This window comes from Oncorhynchus kisutch, linkage group LG11 (genome assembly GCF_002021735.2).
Source record: "Oncorhynchus kisutch isolate 150728-3 linkage group LG11, Okis_V2, whole genome shotgun sequence".
Lineage (NCBI taxonomy): Eukaryota > Metazoa > Chordata > Actinopteri > Salmoniformes > Salmonidae > Oncorhynchus > Oncorhynchus kisutch.
In genome coordinates, this window is record NC_034184.2 from 57,177,491 (window position 1) to 57,196,096 (window position 18,606).

Below are 18,606 nucleotides of genomic sequence, written 5' to 3' on the forward strand. Positions count from 1 at the left end.
CTACTCAACTTCATTGCTTCCTCAATGTCAGTTGACTGTAGGATTTCTAATCTCCTTGCTAGGTTTGTTCAGTGCTGATAGCATTTGAATATAATCAAATGAGTCAACATCATTCTTTGACTAACACCACTGATTTACTTGAACAGGCTTAGCTATTCAAAGCAACTGGCGAAAGGTGGTAGTGTGGTATAACCTTACAGCCATCCTTGTTTGAATTTACACCAATTCTAAATACCCAAGAGTCTAGTATGTCGTAATTCAAATTGTAGGCCTATGTTATACTAGTGTTTCATCCAACCTATCACGTTCCATATCCATTCACAGCCATTTGAATGTTCAGCCCACAGATCGGAAAGGTAACCTTTGGGGACCACTTTATCGCTACAAGTGTTTTGCTTGGCAAAAACAAGTTATGTAGGCCTAGCTGCTATCGGTCAGGGAAAGGGTAAGCAAACCAGGTGTAACATGCAAAGCAGGGCCCCTAAGTGGGTTAGTGACAGCCCAGTGTGGGGGCCCCACCATCAGTGGATGACATGATAATATATTTCCCTCGTCCCAGTTGTGTTGGAAAATTAACTCATCATTCATGCCTTGAGATCTACTGTGTTGCCCTGTCAAACCTTATCCAATGGATAGGAGGACCTATGTCATCTAGTGCAGATGGTGTGAATAGAAGTAGTACTGGAATGTGCCTCTGGGGTGCCCTTGGGCCAAAAGAGGCCACTCCAAATGGACAGAAATACTGTCCTGAATTCAGCTCACTGGACACAGGGGTACACCTCCCCATACCAATGAGCAAAAGAATAGAGGTTTCATGAGATAATATTATATAATATTAAGACATGTCTTAAAATACACTTACATTCAAACCAAAATGTTATGTATACAATTAGCAACTAATCGTTCTTTGTCCCTTTTGATTTACTATCAAAATATTGCTGGCATGAAGGCTGCAGAGCTGTTGCAGTTGTTTTTTGGTGCAGTACGCCCTCTACAGGATATTAAATTAAATGGCAGAACTATCTTACAACCCTTCACCATCATTATCATCCTTTTGTCAAATAAGTTTGATAAAGACACATTGACGTTTTTTTTTTCTTTTTTTCTCTCAAATGTATTTATTACTGTAGTCAAACAGATATAGATGTGTGAAACAATGATGCCATCTCCAAGAATACTTTTGAGTGCATATAAAATATCATTGGACAGTGCAAAACACAATCCGCTTTGCTCAGCTCAGTTTTTTGGGACTGTAAGGCACTACCCACCTTCAACTTACCATATGCACCTCTTGGAAGCTTAGTCCATGGTAACTGCCAAAATAATGGAAACACTTGCATAAATGAGGGATACAAAGTATATTGAAAGCAGGTGCTTCCACACAGGTGTGGTTCCTGAGTTAGTGACCCTACGCCCTATTAAAAAGGCACTTCATGATGGCATTTCCTTTATTTTGGCAGTTAACTTCACTGGTGTTTCAAAACATGGAATGCCCAGATATGCTAATTGCAAAACAATCAAGATCAACAGTTAATCTACAGAACGGGGTGTTGGGTGTTCATACGGTACAATAATAATACTAATATTATAATTAATTTACAAAACCAACTGATAAAACTGAAGGGGGAAAAAAAAGGCATCAGCTCAAGGCTCAGCATGGTTACAGGCTTTATCCCATTGACATCTCTTCTTACAGGTTAGTGAATCTAGGCTGGAGCTGTACTAGGGGAGGAAAAGGGGGGGGGGGGGGGTACAGGTTGGTGTGATGTGGGTCATGCTCATTAGGGCACATGACAGAATACATTTTCATGTAAATGAGCGTGTTTCGGTCCATTTTTTCCCCGATTGATACCTAATGGGCATGACTCTGGTTAGGCGCTCTGTCTGTGGGTCTCTGGGGGAGGATCTCCTCACAGCTTAGCCTTAGCCTGGAAGAAGCTCATGATGGCCTGCATGCACTCATCTGAGAGCCAGCGCTCCACCAGGCGCTCCACCTCCTGGTCGTTGACAGTGTGGAGACGTTCCTTCTCTGTCCCACGGATCAGTTGCTTGGACAGGGCTAGGGACTGGGCAGCCAGGGAACAGCCATGGGAAGAAAGTAGAGGTCAAATAGATAGGATTAGAAAAACTTTAGTGTTCATACGAAATGCGGAAATGTGTCTTTGGTTTCATGCGGATCCGTAGGTAACCCTGACAGAGCTGGTGTAATGGAGAATTGTTTTAAGATGGTCATACTATGGACGATTTAGCTATTGAATTAAGGACTCCTTTAGGTACAAAAAATATATATATAGTGCCTTGCGAAAGTATTTCGGCCCCCTTGAACTTTGCGACCTTTTGCCACATTTCAGGCTTCAAACATAAAGATATAAAACTGTATTTTTTTGTGAAGAATCAACAACAAGTGGGACACAATCATGAAGTGGAACGACATTTATTGGATATTTCAAACTTTTTTAACAAATCAAAAACTGAAAAATTGGGCGTGCAAAATTATTCAGCCCCTTTACTTTCAGTGCAGCAAACTCTCTCCAGAAGTTCAGTGAGGATCTCTGAATGATCCAATGTTGACCTAAATGACTAATGATGATAAATACAATCCACCTGTGTGTAATCAAGTCTCCGTATAAATGCACCTGCACTGTGTTAGTCTCAGAGGTCCGTTAAAAGCGCAGAGAGCATCATGAAGAACAAGGAACACACCAGGCAGGTCCGAGATACTGTTGTGAAGAAGTTTAAAGCCAGATTTGGATACAAAAAGATTTCCCAAGCTTTAAACATCCCAAGGAGCAATAATATTGAAATGGAAGGAGTATCAGACCACTGCAAATCTACCAAGACCTGGCAGTCCCTCTAAACTTTCAGCTCATACAAGGAGAAGACTGATCAGAGATGCAGCCAAGAAGCACATGATCACTCTGGATGAACTGCAGAGATCTACAGCTGAGGTGGGAGACTCTGTCCATAGGACAACAATCAGTCGTATATTGCACAAATCTGGCCTTTATGGAAGAGTGGCAAGAAGAAAGCCATTTCTTAAAGATATCCATAAAAAGTGTTGTTTAAAGTTTGCCACAAGCCACCTGGCAGACACACCAAACATGTGGAAGAAGGTGTTCTGGTCAGATGAAACCAAAATTGAACTTTTTGGCAACAATGCAAAACGTTATGTTTGGCGTAAAAGCAACACAGCTCATCACCCTGAACACACCATCCCCACTGTCAAACATGGTGGTGGCAGCATCATGGTTAGGGCCTGCTTTTCTTCAGCAGGGACAGGGAAGATGGTTAAAATTGATGGGAAGATGGATGGAGCCAAATACAGGACCATTCTGGAAGAAAACCTGATGGAGTCTGCAAAAGACCTGAGACTGGGACGGAGATTTCTCTTTCAACAAGACAATGATCCAAAACATAAAGCAAAATCTACAATGGAATGGTTCAAAAATAAACATATCCAGGTGTTAGAATGGCCAAGTCAAAGTCCAGACCTGAATCCAATCGAGAATCTGTGGAAAGAACTGAAAACTGCTGTTCACAAATGCTCTCCATCCAACCTCACCCGAGCTGTTTTGCAAGGAGGAATGGGAAAAGATTTCAGTCTCTCGATGTGCAAAACTGATAGAGACATACCCCAAGCGACTTACAGCTGTAATCGCAGCAAAAGGTGGCGCTACAAAGTATTAACTTCAGGGGGCTGAATAATTTTGCACGCCCAATTTTTCAGTTTTTGATTTGTTAAAAAAGTTTGAAATATCCAATAAATGTCATTCCACTTCATGATTGTGTCCCACTTGTTGTTGATTCTTCACAAAAAAATACAGTTTTATATCTTTATGTTTGAAGCCTGAAATGTGGCAAAAGGTCGCAAAGTTCAAGGGGGCCGAATACTTTCGCAAGGCACTGTATATACGAACTAATTATTTGATATAATTTTTAATTTAGCCTTTACTACTATAGCCCAGAGAAATGCATTGAATAACACATTCATAAATGCCAATAAACCATAAGAAACAAGCTCTTGAAGTGTCTGTCCTATATCTAGGAGATATAAGAACCCTCCGGAAATATACTGTGCATTCAAAAGTGTTCAGACCCCTCGACTTTTCCACATTTTGTTACATTAGTCTTAATCTAAGACTGATTAAATAGAGGCTTCCCCTGGGTCAAACGTTTCGGTTAGCCTTCCACAAGCTTCCCACAATAAGTTGGGTGAATTTTGACCCGTTCCTCCTGACAGGGCTGGTGTAACAGAGTCAGGTTTGTAGGCCTTCTTGCTTGCACACGCTTTTTCAGTTCGACCCACAAATATTCTATAGGATTGAGGTCAGGGCTTTGTGATGGCCACTCCAATACCTTGACTTCGTTGTCCTTAAGCCATTTTGCACCAACTTTGGAAGTATGCTTGGGGTCATTGTCCATTTGGAAGACCCATTTGTGATCAAGCTTTAACTTGATGATGTCTTGAGATGTTGCTTCAATATATCCACATAATATTCCTCCTCATGATGCCATCTATTTTGTGAAGTGCACCAGTCCCTCCTGCTGCAAATCACCCCCACAACATGATGCTGCCACCTCCGTCCTTCACGGTTGGGATGGTGTTCTTCGGCTTGCAAGCTCGACCTTTTTACTCCAAACATAATGATGGTCATTATGGCCAAACAGTTCCATTTTTGTTTCATCAGACCAGAGGACATTTCTCAAAAAAGTACAATCTATGTCCCCATGTGCAGTTGCAAACTGTAGTCTGGCTTTTTTTATGGCTGTTTTGGAGCAGTGGCATCTTCCTTGCTGAGCGGCCTTTCAGGTTATGTCGATATAGGACTCTTTTACAGTTTTACTGTGGATATAGATACTTTTGTACCGGTTTCCTTCAGTATCGTCACAAGGTCCTTTACTGTTGATCTGGAATTGATTTGCACTTTTCACACCAAAGTACATTCATCTCTAGGAGACAGAACGCATCTCCTTCCTGAGCAGTATAACGGCTGTGTGGTCCCAGTGTTTATACTTGCGTTCTATTGTTTGTACAGATGAACGTGGTACCTTCAGGTGTTTGGAAATTGCTCCCAAAGATGAACCAGACTTGTGGAGGTCTACAATTCTTTTCTGAAGTCTTGGCTGATTTCTTTGGATTTCGAGCAAAGAGGCACTGCATTTGAAGGTAGGCCTTGAAATACATCCACAGGTATAGGTAGGGAAAAATACAATATTTTTAATTTGTTCATTTTCGCATGCAATGAAGGCATCAAACCTGCAAATTTATGAATGATTTGTATACATTTACATTGTGTATTGGTTATGCCTCGCCCAGTAGTAACAATAATAAGGGAATGATACCCCCTAAACAGCACAAAGCAGAATCAAAGGCTTACTATGAGATTAAATCTATTTTGGCATGCATGACAAACAATTTTAGGCTCAGCTCTTCTACTGATCTGAAGCAAAACAATCTTCAAGCATTATACAATGGCCCAGTTGTCTGTAACTCATTGCCAATTGTGCAAATATTGTAGCCTTGCCATCATTGCCATGCAGACTTAATGACGCATTCCTGTAACATTTTCTCTGCTTATGTTAGCGATGATGTAATATTGTGGTCTAGATATACTGCCATATCATATACTGGTGACAGTTTTGAATATTCAACTGCGCTGTCCATCAGATCAGCTTGGGACTTGTTGAAAAATGTGTCAATGAACTTCAATTTGCACGATTTGGCACCCACCGGTCCTCGGAAGCGCAAATACGGCCAATAATAACATCTTTCAGAATTCCTGGAACATTCAAAAGGAAGTTCTGTAAAATACAACCAGCTTTCATCAATTTTGATACGTTCCAGGAATATATTCCACAAAATGCACAAACATTTCAAACGTCTGACTTTCAATATTTACTGGGGCTTTGACTCACATTTCTGGGCAGCTTTGCATAGGCCTTGAGTCTGGTGGCCACTTCGGTCTGGAAGCTGCTGTCAGGGAAGACCTCAGTCACCAGGCCCTGGGCACAAGCTTGGACGGCACTCAGCTTCTTGTTGAACAGCAGCATCTCACTGGCCTAGTCACAGAGCATGGCAATGTCTATTAGTGTAATGTCATTAAATTCCAATTGCAAATGAAATACATTCAACTAAAATACAGAAGTATTAAAAAAAAATAGTTGATCCATATCCGAAACTTTGCCTTTTTTGCATCAATCATGCATTGATGTTAGAAAAAGGGAAACTGAGAAGAACTGTCTGAGAATATGAAGTGCAACATTTGCAGCAAAAGAACAAGGTTGTGCATCCATACCTTTGCATTGCCCATTATTTTAGGGAAGGTGTAGGAGGAGCAGCCTTCTGGGCTCTGTCCCAGCTGGCTGAAGGGGGTGTGGAATGTAGCCTGTTTGGAGGGGGAAGAAGCATACGTTAGGCAGGAATACCCCCACCCTCTTACTGCAGAGTATAGTGAAGCATTGGAGTGGAGAATGGCAATGTGGACGTAGTGGTATGGGTAGTGCACTAGTGGTCACAACAATCGTGACCAAGCTTGGCAGGTATATTAGTGCTGGTGGGCAGGAACAAAAGCTTGGGGACCCAGTATCTCTCCAGGAGTGTAGTTGGAAACCAGGTTTGGATTCAATTCCAGGTAAATCAGGAAGTACACTGAAATTCCAATTATCTTCAATGCTTTTCAATGAGGAACATTTGGAATTGGGTTTACTTTCTGAATTGACTGGAATTGAAATTGACCCCAACCCTGATATAAACCAATGCTAATATTGTATTATCAACTAACAGACGTGTATAGAGATCGACCGATCGGCATGGCCGAATAGTTAGGGACGATTTCAAGTTCTCATAACAATTGGTAATCTGCCTTTTTGGACGCCGATTATGGCCTATTACATTGCAATCCACGAGGAGACTGCGTGGCAGGCTGACCACCTGTTACGCGAGTGCAGCATCAAAAGGACCTTGTGGCTGTAAGGAAGTTGCTAGCTAGCATTAAACTTATCTTATAAAAATAAAAATAAAAAATCTTCACATAATCACTAGTTAACTACACATGGTTGATGATATTACTAGGTTAACTAGCTTGTTCCGTGTTGCATATGTTAATTTATCGTCGAATCACAGCCTACTTCAACTTCACCAAACGGGTGATGATTTAACAAAAGCGCATTTGCGAAAAAAGCACAATCGTTGCAATAATGTACCTAACAATGAACATCAATGCCTTACTTAAAATCAATACACAAGTATATTTTTTAAAACCTGCATATGTAGTTAAGAAATTCATGTTAGCAGGCAATAATAACTAGGGAAATTGTGTCACTTCTCTTGCGTTCAGTGCAAGCAGAGTCAGGGTATATTCAGCTGTTTGGGCCGCCTGGCTCGTTGCGAACTGTTGAAATGCCATTTATTTCTAACAAAGACTGTAATTAAGTCGCCAGAATTGTACATAATTGACATAACATTGAAGGTTGTGCAATGTAACAGTAATATTTAAACGTAGGGTTGCTACCCGTTCGATCAAATACGGAACGGTTCCGTATTTCACTGAAAGAATAAACGTTTAGTTTTCGAAATGATAGTTTCCGGATTTGACCACATTAATGACCAAAGGCTCGTATTTCTGTGTGTTTATTATATTATAATTAAATATACGATTTGAATTTTGATAGAGCAGTCTGACTGAGCGATGGTAGGCAGCAGCAGGCTCGCAAGGATTCATTCAAACAGCAGCTCTTAGCAATGCTTGAAGCACAGCGCTGTTTATGACTTCAAGCCTATCAACTCCCGAGATTAGGCTGCCAATACTATAGTGCCTATAAGAACATCCAATAGTCAAAGGTATATGAAATACAAATGGTAGAGAGAGAAATAGTCCTATAGTAACTACAACCTAAAAACCTATTAACTGGGAATATTGAAGACTCATGTTAAAAGGAACCACCATCTTTCATTTGTTCTCATGTTCTGAGCAAGGAACTTAAATGTTAGTTTTTTTTACATGGCACATATTGCACTTTTACTTCTCCAACACTGTTTTTGCATTACATAAATCAAATTGAACATGTTTCATTATTTATTTGAGACTACATTTATTTATGTATTAAGTTAAAATAAGTGTTCATTGTTCATTCAGTATTGTTTATTACAAATACATATAAAAATCGGCATCGGCTTTTTTGGTACTCCAATAAATCGGTATCCGCGTTGAAAAATCCTAATCGGTCAACCTCTCATAGAGATACAATATAAATGTGTTCTTAGCCAGCAATGAGTGGACATGACAAAGCACCTTACCCTCTCTGTGGCATAGACAATCTCGAACAGGCCCAGTAGAGTGACAGACACGCCCACAGCCGGACCATTGACCACTGCAACCAGGGGCTTAGGGAAATCGATGAACGCTTTGACAAACTCCCTACACACACACACACACACACACACACACAGATTTGTCAACAGATGATATCAACAGCATTAGGAAAAAGGTTCCTTCAAGGTAAACTTTTGCCTGCTCCTCTTGGGTAAAGACGTTACCTTAGCAACTCGCCTGCATCCTTTGCCATCTGCTCGATTCCACCCTCTGGGATTTTGGTGAAGTTTGTCAGGTCATTGCCACTGCAGTAGAAGTCTCCACTACCTTGAGGGGGTCAATTAGGGAGAGCCACTTAGAGCAATTGAGAAGACTGGCGCAGTGCAAGTTACTGTATCACGGCAAAGCCTTGGAGGTCGAAAGAAAGAAAAGCCGGAACACAGTAAATCTTGCTCCCACATGCTTTTTTTCCATGCACCATAATATACTGTGTGCTGGCTTTTCTTTATTCCTAGCGTTTCATTTCTGGGCCAGCAAAAGAGTGCATATTCATATTACTGATAGTCTCTCCATAATGCATTCATGACTTCCATTGGAGAAATTGGTTGGTTTGGCTCTTACCTGTGATTACAGTAATGACAGAGTCATCTTTGCCAGCTTGCTCCAAAGCCTTGATGACCTCGTTGTACATCTGGATATCAAGAGGGAAACAATTTTAAATAACAGAATTGAAGAGCTGGATGATTACTGGATGTTTGTAATTGCTCTTCTCATAGACAGTAAGCAAATCGTTCACTATGACAAGGCATTTCATTGATGAAACACAAAAATAATACCACAACGTCGGTAACACTTAGCCTTAGGATACTCTATGGTTTCGCAATGTTGTGTAGTACTTACAACTGTGAAACCCATCTACAAAATATGTCTACCGTTTAGACTGCCGCTGATATTGGGCAGTGGGAAATAGACTATGACACGAATGCTTAATAAATGTATTCATTTGAAATACCTCCACAGTGATGGCGTTTTTCTTCTGTGGCCTGTTGAGGCGGATAGTGGTGATGTTGTCCTCCGTGGAGACCAGCAGCGTATCAAAGGTAGCAGCGCTCCCAGTGGGCTGTGCGGCTACCGCAGGCCCCTCGGCAGCCAGCAGAGAATCGATCAGGTCCACATACTGCTGTCTGGCATCCTCCTGAGAGGAAGGAAAAGGGAGATGTACAGTGTATTAATTCCTGTCTGTCAATTTCATTGTATGAAGACAATGGCACATCTCCACATCGTGATGACACCGGAGGTTTTAGTGTTCTTTTATTGGCTTTGGGTGACATTCAGTAAGACTGGCTGATTCTAATATGTTTTGTTTTTTAACTACTATCATTTTTGTCTGTGTTTGAAATTGCTCGCAAGTCGTGTGTTTGTCTGTTGTTTTTAATAAACTAGGGAAGAATAGTCAAAAAATAATCAAATGGGTATCTTAATAAAATATGTATGAGTGGTGTTATGTACACGGAGTTCCACAGGGATGCTGACCCATGTCGACTCCAATGCTTTCCACAGTTGTGTCAAGTTGGCTGGATATCCTTTGGGTGGTGGACCATTCTTGATACACACAGGAAACTGTTGAGGGTGAAAAACCCAGCAGAGTTGCAGTTCTTGACATAAACCGATGCGCCTGGCACCTACTACCATACCCGGTTCAAAGACAAATCTTTTCTCTTGCCTAGTCTGAAAAGGCAGACATTCATAATCCATCTCAATTGTCTCAAGGCTTAAAAATACTTCTTTAACCGGTCTCCTCCCTTTCATCCACACTGATTGAAGTGGATTTAATAAGTGACATCAATAAGGGATCATAGATTTCACCTGGATTCACCTGGTCAGTCTATGTAATAAAAATAATGTTTTGTATACTCCGTGTATATGCAATGTTGGAATGTAGATTACCTGAGATACAGAACCCAGAGACTTCCAGGCGTCCCATTTGGCCTTGCCGACAAAGTCGAGCATCCCTGGCTTTGGGGTGTTACAGGGTCCCTGAGTAGCCTAGTAAGACACCAAAAGAGAGAAGAGGGGATACTGAAATGAGATACAGCCGGTGTCTCTAGTACACTTTAAGGCCTTACTGTACTTGTCCTGTCTCCTTCATGAACTCTGACCGTTGAACAATCTAGGTCATTTTCACTAGATATCAGATGGAAGAAAACAGATTGAAACAGGGGGTGATACCTTAGCTAGCTTTCTAATCATTAAAACATACACAGCAAATTATCCAGTGTTAAATCAAAATTGAAAGTGTGGGGCCATATACACACTATAATCAGTGTTAAATTAACACACTGCTTAGTGTCAGACCTTATTCAATTATTTCCCAGAGTGCCTTTCAAATTAATTCTAGTTACCACCAATTACTATTTGTTAGTGAGTGACATAAGCATGGTTATTGCGTTAACAAATTTTTCGGTCCTGTGGACTTCAAGTCAAATCAAATGTTATTTGTCACATGCGCCGAATACAACAGGTAGTAGCTTATTTACAAGCCCTTAACCAACAATGCAGTTAAGAAAAAATATAGGTTAAGAAAATATTGACTAAATTTTAACAATAACGAGGCTATGTACATTATACAGGGGGTACCGGTACCGAGTCAATGTGCGTGGGTCCAGGTTAGTCAAGCTAATTGAAGTAATATGTACAGTATCAGTCAATAGTTTAGACACCTACTCATTCCAGGGTTTTTCTTTATTTTTACTATTTTCTACATTGTAGAATAATACTGAAGACATCAAAACTATTAAATAACACATGGAATCATGTATTAACCAACAACAACAACAAAAGTTCAAAATATATTTTATATTCTTCAAAATAGCCACCCTTTGCCTTAAATGACAGCTTTGTACACTCTTGGCATTCTCTCAACAAGCTCCTTGAGGTGGAATCACCTGGAAGTCACCTGGAATGCATTTGAATGAACAGGTGTGCCTTGTTAAGTTAATTTGTGGAATTTATTTCCTTCTTAATGAGTTTGAACAAATCACTTGTGACAAGGTAGGGGCGGTAAAAGACCAATTAGACCAATTCCATATTATGGCAAGAACAGCTCAAATATGCAAAGAGAAACAGCAGTCCATCATGACTTTAACCTCTACGGGATCAGTGCCGTGCCCGTGCAAAATTATTCAGCCCCCTTAAGTTAATACTTTGTAGCGCCACCTTTTGCTGCGATTACAGCTGTAAGTCGCTTATGTCTATCAGATTTGCACATCGAGAGACAGAATTTTTTTCCCATTCCTCCTTGCAAAACAGCTCGAGCTCAGTGAGGTTGGATGGAGAGCATTTGTGAACAGCAGTTTTCAGTTCTTTCCACAGATTCTCGATTGGATTCAGGTCTGGACTTTGACTTGGCCATTCTAACACCTGGATATGTTTATTTTTGAACCATTCCATTGTAGATTTTGCTTTATGTTTTGGATCATTGTCTTGTTGGAAGACAAATCTCCGTCCCAGTCTCAGGTCTTTTGCAGACTCCATCAGGTTTTCTTCCAGAATGGTCCTGTATTTGGCTCCATCCATCTTCCCATCAATTTTAACCATCTTCCCTGTCCCTGCTGAAGAAAAGCAGGCCCAAACCATGATGCTGCCACCACCATGTTTGACAGTGGGGATGGTGTGTTCAGGGTGATGCGCTGTGTTGCTTTTACGCCAAACATAACGTTTTGCATTGTTGCCAAAAAGTTCAATTTTGGTTTCATCTGACCAGAGCACCTTCTTCCACATGTTTGGTGTGTCTCCCAGGTGGCTTGTGGCAAACTTTAAACGACACTTTTTATGGATATCTTTAAGAAATGGCTTTCTTCTTGCCACTCCTCCATAAAGGCCAGATTTGTGCAATATACGACTGATTGTTGTCCTATGGACAGAGTCTCCCACCTCAGCTGTAGATCTCTGCAGTTCATCCAGAGTGATCATGGGCCTCTTGGCTGCATCTCTGATCAGTCTTCTCCTTGTATGAGCTGAAAGTTTAGAGGGACGGCCAGGTCTTGGTAGATTTGCAGTGGTCTGATACTCCTTCCATTTCAATATTATCGCTTGCACAGTGCTCCTTGGGATGTTTAAAGCTTGGGAAATCTTTTTCTATCCAAATCCGGCTTTAAACTTCTTCACAACAGTATCTCGGACCTACCTGGTGTGTTCCTTGTTCTTCATGATGCTTTCTGCACTTTTAACGGACCTCTGAGACTAACACAGTGCAGGTGCATTTATACGGAGACTTGATTACACACAGGTGGATTGTATTTATCATCATTAGTCATTTAGGTCAACATTGGATCATTCAGAGATCCTCACTGAACTTCTGGAGAGAGTTTGCTGCACTGAAAGTAAAGGGGCTGAATAATTTTGCACGCCCAATTTTTCAGTTTTTGATTTGTTAAAAAAGTTTGAAATATCGTTCCACTTCATGATTGTGTCCCACTTGTTGTTGATTCTTCACAAAAAAATACAGTTTTATATCTTTATGTTTGAAGCCTGAAATGTGGCAAAAGGTCGCAAAGTTCAAGGGGGCCGAATACTTTCGCAAAGGCACTGTAAGAGAAATGATTAGACTTGTGCCACCACCACAACAACCAGATGCTCTCGGACTATGAGAGAAAACAGAGTCAGATGAAGAGCGAGCAGCTGGAGTAGCAGTGTTCTCTAGGGTGATCCATGAACTCCGAACTCTTGACCGCAGATCAGCAATACCAAACGATGCCAGAGACCCAGAATTCCACATGTGTTGTGCTTGCAAGGTAGACTAAATTAGAAGGGTTGCAGCCAAGGGATGGGGAGGTGTAAACAAGTATAGAAAAAGCTACAAAAGAGCTAAATTAGATCAACTGTAAATAACTAGGTAAGATACTCAAGTGAGAAAGTGGTGTGATGAACCCCCTCTCTTTCCTTCCTCAAATAACTCAGCAGAACAGTCCTCATTTCGGCAACGGCCTTAGTTTTGCGACAAAACCACCACTGACACAACTAATTGCTAATTGCCTAGCCGAGGTGGAGAGCACATATCCCTGTACCAATTGCCTCGGAGAGGTGAAACCACTCCCCCTCCAATACAGCCATTGATTACCAAAACAAGTCACAAATTCCCTGCCCATTTATCCTGGTTGATGTGTAAACAACAATCTGCATATTATGAACAGTCAGCAGTTCACACACTAAGTAAGCAACTGGGAAGACAGGTAGCACTTAAAGTAGATGGCCTTAGCTAGCAAAAAGAAAGTACTAAACCACAACAGATCAAGATAAAAAATGATACTTATCACTCCTGGAGATATCAGGAGTGCTCTAGCTATAGAATGTAAAACTCTACAATTCACTCGAAAGGCATGGCACTCTAGGAAATATTCAAATAAGGTTTTACACTAAGCAGTGTGTTAATTTAACACTGGTTCCAGTATCTATATGGTCCCCCTCTTTCAGTATTGATTTAACACTGGAGAATTTTCTGTGTATAGTACAATGAAAACTTGTATTTTTGCTGAAACAGCATCAAACATGCAAGCACCCGACACCACACACACAGACAGCCTAAGAGCCGCACAGAGTCCGTTGAAGTAAGTTGAGTCATCCGAGATGATGCCAGCAACCCTCAAGATTTTTTTTTGTTAGCCCTGGGATTCAAAATCATCTACCCTTCAGTTACTGGCCCACCGCTATAAGCCCAAAGCTTCTTTCAGTAATATGCTACTCAATACAACTGTGACACAGCAAAAGAAAAAAGGAGCACCCCTTCTATCTATCACTCTTGATCAATGTTCCCTCTAAGCTAAGCAGAAGAAATATCAGCCAGTGCAGAGAAGCACAAAATTGAACTTTTCCCCTTTAGTTAACATTGTCAACGTTTCGCTCTACTGTGGCAACGGTGCTCGAATCAATGCAATATTAACCACTTTCAATGTAACATACAAAAACAAAATGAACTATGCAAGAATTAATATGCAAAACTACCAGTGCAAGAGATTTGCTTGTAGGCATAGCGCATCAGAGTAAGATTCTATTGCATTGACAGGCATGACTCACGCCAGTCGTCGACACAGACCGGTGCGCCATAAGCAATCAGAGCTGCAGTAGGCCTATATGCAAATAGACATGGCCATATATGGATCTGTGCCATTCACTTTGAACTGGACTGTGTTTACAGCATGAGTGGTCACAAGTAGATGCGCTTGTTTTCAGATCAAAGCGAGAGCTACGTGTAGCCACCTGTGCACATTTGTTCATATTCTTTGCTAGTTAGTGAGTAATTATCCCAGTTATAGCTAACTTCTAGTTAACAATGGGGGATTGGTTGCTTCATATAAGAGCACAAAATGTGCATTTCTAGCCATCTGAAGAGCTAGTCAGTTAAAGAGCTTTTTTAAATTTCTTAAAAGGGCCCGTGTTCTATTTTAAGACGGTCTTGAATAAGTTAAGTAGCCTATAGGCAGAGGGTAGCATTATTTGTCTGATTCTCTGTAATAAGGGTATTGGAATAATAATGCATTTTATTTTGTAAAGTGGTTTCTTGCATCAAACGACAACATTTTCAGTCACCTTGTCTGAAGGACATGTGGATAAACAGGTTAATGTCACTCCCTGCATGTTATTTTCTCATGGAATGTAGGCCTACATTGAACCCCACACATTTGCTGCTGCTGAATGATAGAATAGCTTTTTCCATGTTAAAATATTATGGGATGCATTTTATCCACTGTTTTTGATGGTAGGCCTACGTTATCAAATAGCCACAGTAGCCAACTTGACCATTTCAAACTGTAACTTATAGCGGGTACAGCCTCAGTGTTCACAGTAAAAGCGCACTAGAAGTTGCACCGAATTTTCACAACTAAAGTTTGTGCTCAGCAGACCTGAAATTTGCTCATTACTGAAAAAGATTAGAGGGAACATTGCTCGATGTTCAGAAACATGACAGCCAAGTAGCTAAGACTAAAGCACAATGACCTCTAACCTGTTTGAAGAGAGCATAGATTTTCAGCTTGGCCTCATTGCCAGGGTCTTCCTTCAGCGTGCCCATCTGACTCTTGGCATGATTGAATTGCTCCACCGTCGCCCCCATCATAGAACCAGTCATGTGCAGCTTCAGAGTGGGAAAGTGTGTGACTTGGACTGCCCTGAAGAGATGATTTCAGGTCAAATTAGTGACATAAGTGGTACGGTTTCAAAAACAATTACTGACTGCCACAAAGACTAAATAATATTATAAGCCAAAATTGTTCAATTAAATAGCCAAGCACGAATGAACTGAACTTGGCTGAGGGCATTAAACTAGATCCAAACACCTACAGTGGCCTTTATAAATAATTAGTGGTATTACAGTGCCTTGCGAAAGTATTTCGGCCCCCTTGAACTTTGCGACCTTTTGCCACATTTCAGGCTTCAAACATAAAGATATAAAACTGTATTTTTTTGTGAAGAATCAACAACAAGTGGGACACAATCATGAAGTGGAACGATATTTCAAACTTTTTTAACAAATCAAAAACTGAAAAATTGGGCGTGCAAAATTATTCAGCCCCTTTACTTTCAGTGCAGCAAACTCTCTCGAGAAGTTCAGTGAGGATCTCTGAATGATCCAATGTTGACCTAAATGACTAATGATGATAAATACAATCCACCTGTGTGTAATCAAGTCTCCGTATAAATGCACCTGCACTGTGATAGTCTCAGAGGTCCGTTAAAAGCGCAGAGAGCATCATGAAGAACAAGGAACACACCAGGCAGGTCCGAGATACTGTTGTGAAGAAGTTTAAAGCCGGATTTGGATACAAAAAGATTTCCCAAGCTTTAAACATCACAAGGAGCACTGTGCAAGCGATAATATTGAAATGGAAGGCGTATCAGACCACTGCAAATCTACCAAGACCTGGCCGTCCCTCTAAACTTTCAGCTCATACAAGTAGAAGACTGATCACAGATGCAGCCAAGAGGCCCATGATCACTCTGGATGAACTGCAGAGAACTACAGCTGAGGTGGGAGACTCTGTCCATAGGACAACAATCAGTCGTATATTGCACAAATCTGGCCTTTATGGAAGAGTGGCAAGAAGAAAGCCATTTCTTAAAGATATCCATAAAAAGTGTTGTTTAAAGTTTGCCACAAGCCACCTGGGAGACACACCAAACATGTGGAAGAAGGTGCTCTGGTCAGATGAAACCAAAATTGAACTTTTTGGCAACAATGCAAAACGTTATGTTTGGCGTAAAAGCAACACAGCGCATCACCCTGAACACACCATCCCCACTGTCAAACACGGTGGTGGCAGCATCATGGTTTGGGCCTGCTTTTCTTCAGCAGGGACAGGGAAGATGGTTAAAATTGATGGGAAGATGGATGGAGCCAAATACAGGACCATTCTGGAAGAAAACCTGATGGAGTCTGCAAAAGACCTGAGACTGGGATGGAGATTTGTCTTCCAACAAGACAATGATCCAAAACATAAAGCAAAATCTACAATGGAATGGTTCAAAAATAAACATATCCAGGTGTTAGAATGTCAAAGTCCAGACCTGAATCCAATCGAGAATTTGTGGAAAGAACTGAAAACTGCTGTTCACAAATGCCCTCCATCCAACCTCACTGAGCTCGAGCTGTTTTGCAAGGAGGAATGGGAAAAAATGTCAGTCTCTCGATGTGCAAAACTGATAGAGACATACCCCAAGCGACTTACAGCTGTAATCTCAGCAAAAGGTGGCGCTACAAAGTATTAACTTAAGGGGGCTGAATAATTTTGCACGCCCAATTTTTCAGTTTTTGATTTGTTAAAAAAGTTTGAAATATCCAATAAATGTCGTTCCACTTCATGATTGTGTCCCACTTGTTGTTGATTCTTCACAAAAAAATACAGTTTTATATCTTTATGTTTGAAGCCTGAAATGTGGCAAAAGGTCGCAAAGTTCAAGGGGGCCGAATACTTTCGCAAGGCACTGTACATATGAGCAGGATCAGGACGAAAGATAATGTACTGGGAGTTACAGTACAGTTTGTGATACAATGTAGTGACAGCATTGGATGGGTCATCAAGAATGAGTTGTGACCTTTCCTCTGTTTTTTATTCATGGTAGCTAGTTAGACCTTAGAGTGAGTCTTTGGATAGACACGGAACCTAGCTCCGTCTGGATGTGGGGCCAAGGGCATAGCTAGCTGTTGAACGGCTAACTGAGTAACTAGCCTTTCAACAACCAGCTATGCCCTTTGCCCCACATCCTAGCAACAGGTCATCGTGTAAGTGTTTTTCGTGGTAGCTGATACGTTGGAATGTTAGGTCATGAACATCCTGTTTTTATATTGTCATTTGCTGCTGTAACTGAAGTCGACTGTCGTATTTTGGACGTAAAAACGGCAGAATTGCAGAATAACTGCAGTTATTCTGCACTCTGACTGCAATCTTTTTTTCGTCAGGGATACGGAAGCACTCCAGAACAGCTGAGCGATAGCTAACTTGAGCTAACCTAGCAAGCTAAACTTAATTCCAAGCAAGACAGACAGCCCTAGCTCGTTCAGAACATGACACCCTTTAAATACAGGCAGAGTTTTAACAGACTCTCGTGCCAACCAGCCAAAACTGCATGGTGAAGATACAATAATAACTATTCGCAATGACGATTCGGCTACTGTTATAACGGTAGCTAAACTAACTAGCTCCCGTCATACAGGACAGCTAAACTAAAAATCTACTTAAATTAGCCGGGCTAATTTACTGTTACTAGGTGTATGGTTTGACCTCAAATCCGTGCAACATAGGCTACATTGCAAGTGAGGGGATTCTTTATAGGTAATCTTACCTGACAAATCGCCACGGAGAAATTTTGCGTAAAGCCACAGCCATGACAGTTTGGTAATTTCAGTCCAAAATACAATAACTTGGATGTTCAAGACAATCCAGCGAAATGAATTAGCTGTTTACAATATTGAACCCTCCCCTTGACCTTCGTTGTCCTTCACCATTGGCTAAGGCATTTGCACCACCCTTTCCATGAAGGGTGCGTTCCAGGCTGTTGTCGTGTTGCTCAGGTGATGACCGTGGGGACTGGGGAGCCTTGCGCAAATCGTTCCCCACGGAGTTATATACAGTACCAGTCAAAGGTTTGGACACAACTACTCATTCAAGGGTTTTTCTTTATTTGTACTATTTTATACATTTTAGAATAATAGTGATGACATCAAAACAATGAAATAACACATATGGAATCACGTAGTACCCAAAAAACCATTAAACAAATTCTTCAAAGTAGCCACCCTTCG

General features: G+C 41.0%; 1 protein-coding gene across 1 annotated transcript; it reads right to left on the reverse strand.

Moving 5' to 3' along the window:
* Window positions 1–1,081: 1,081 nt before the first annotated feature.
* On the reverse strand, window positions 1,082–18,372 carry LOC109875878 (enoyl-CoA delta isomerase 2, mitochondrial-like). Its single transcript, XM_020468316.2, has 10 exons — window positions 18,147–18,372; window positions 15,313–15,475; window positions 10,260–10,358; window positions 9,325–9,507; window positions 8,934–9,003; window positions 8,537–8,639; window positions 8,297–8,417; window positions 6,297–6,386; window positions 5,917–6,060; window positions 1,082–2,066 (listed from the first exon to the last, which is right to left on the reverse strand). Exons 1-10 carry the CDS (start codon window positions 18,188–18,190, stop codon window positions 1,911–1,913), a joined length of 1,173 nt encoding a protein of 390 aa, XP_020323905.1. The 5' UTR covers window positions 18,191–18,372; the 3' UTR covers window positions 1,082–1,910.
* Between the last annotated feature and the right edge of the window lie 234 nt (window positions 18,373–18,606).

Excerpts from the sequence above, each read along its gene's own strand:
- LOC109875878 (XM_020468316.2), bottom strand. The coding sequence starts at position 18,190 with ATGGCTGTGGCTTTACGCAAAATTTCTCCGTGGCGATTTGTCAG. Across the intron at positions 15,476-18,146 it reads TCTCCGTGGCGATTTGTCAG|GGCAGTCCAAGTCACACACT; the intron begins GTAAGATTACCT and ends TCATCTCTTCAG. Across the intron at positions 2,067-5,916 it reads ATGCAAAGCTGCCCAGAAAT|TCCCTAGCCCTGTCCAAGCA; the intron begins GTGAGTCAAAGC and ends CTGGCTGCCCAG.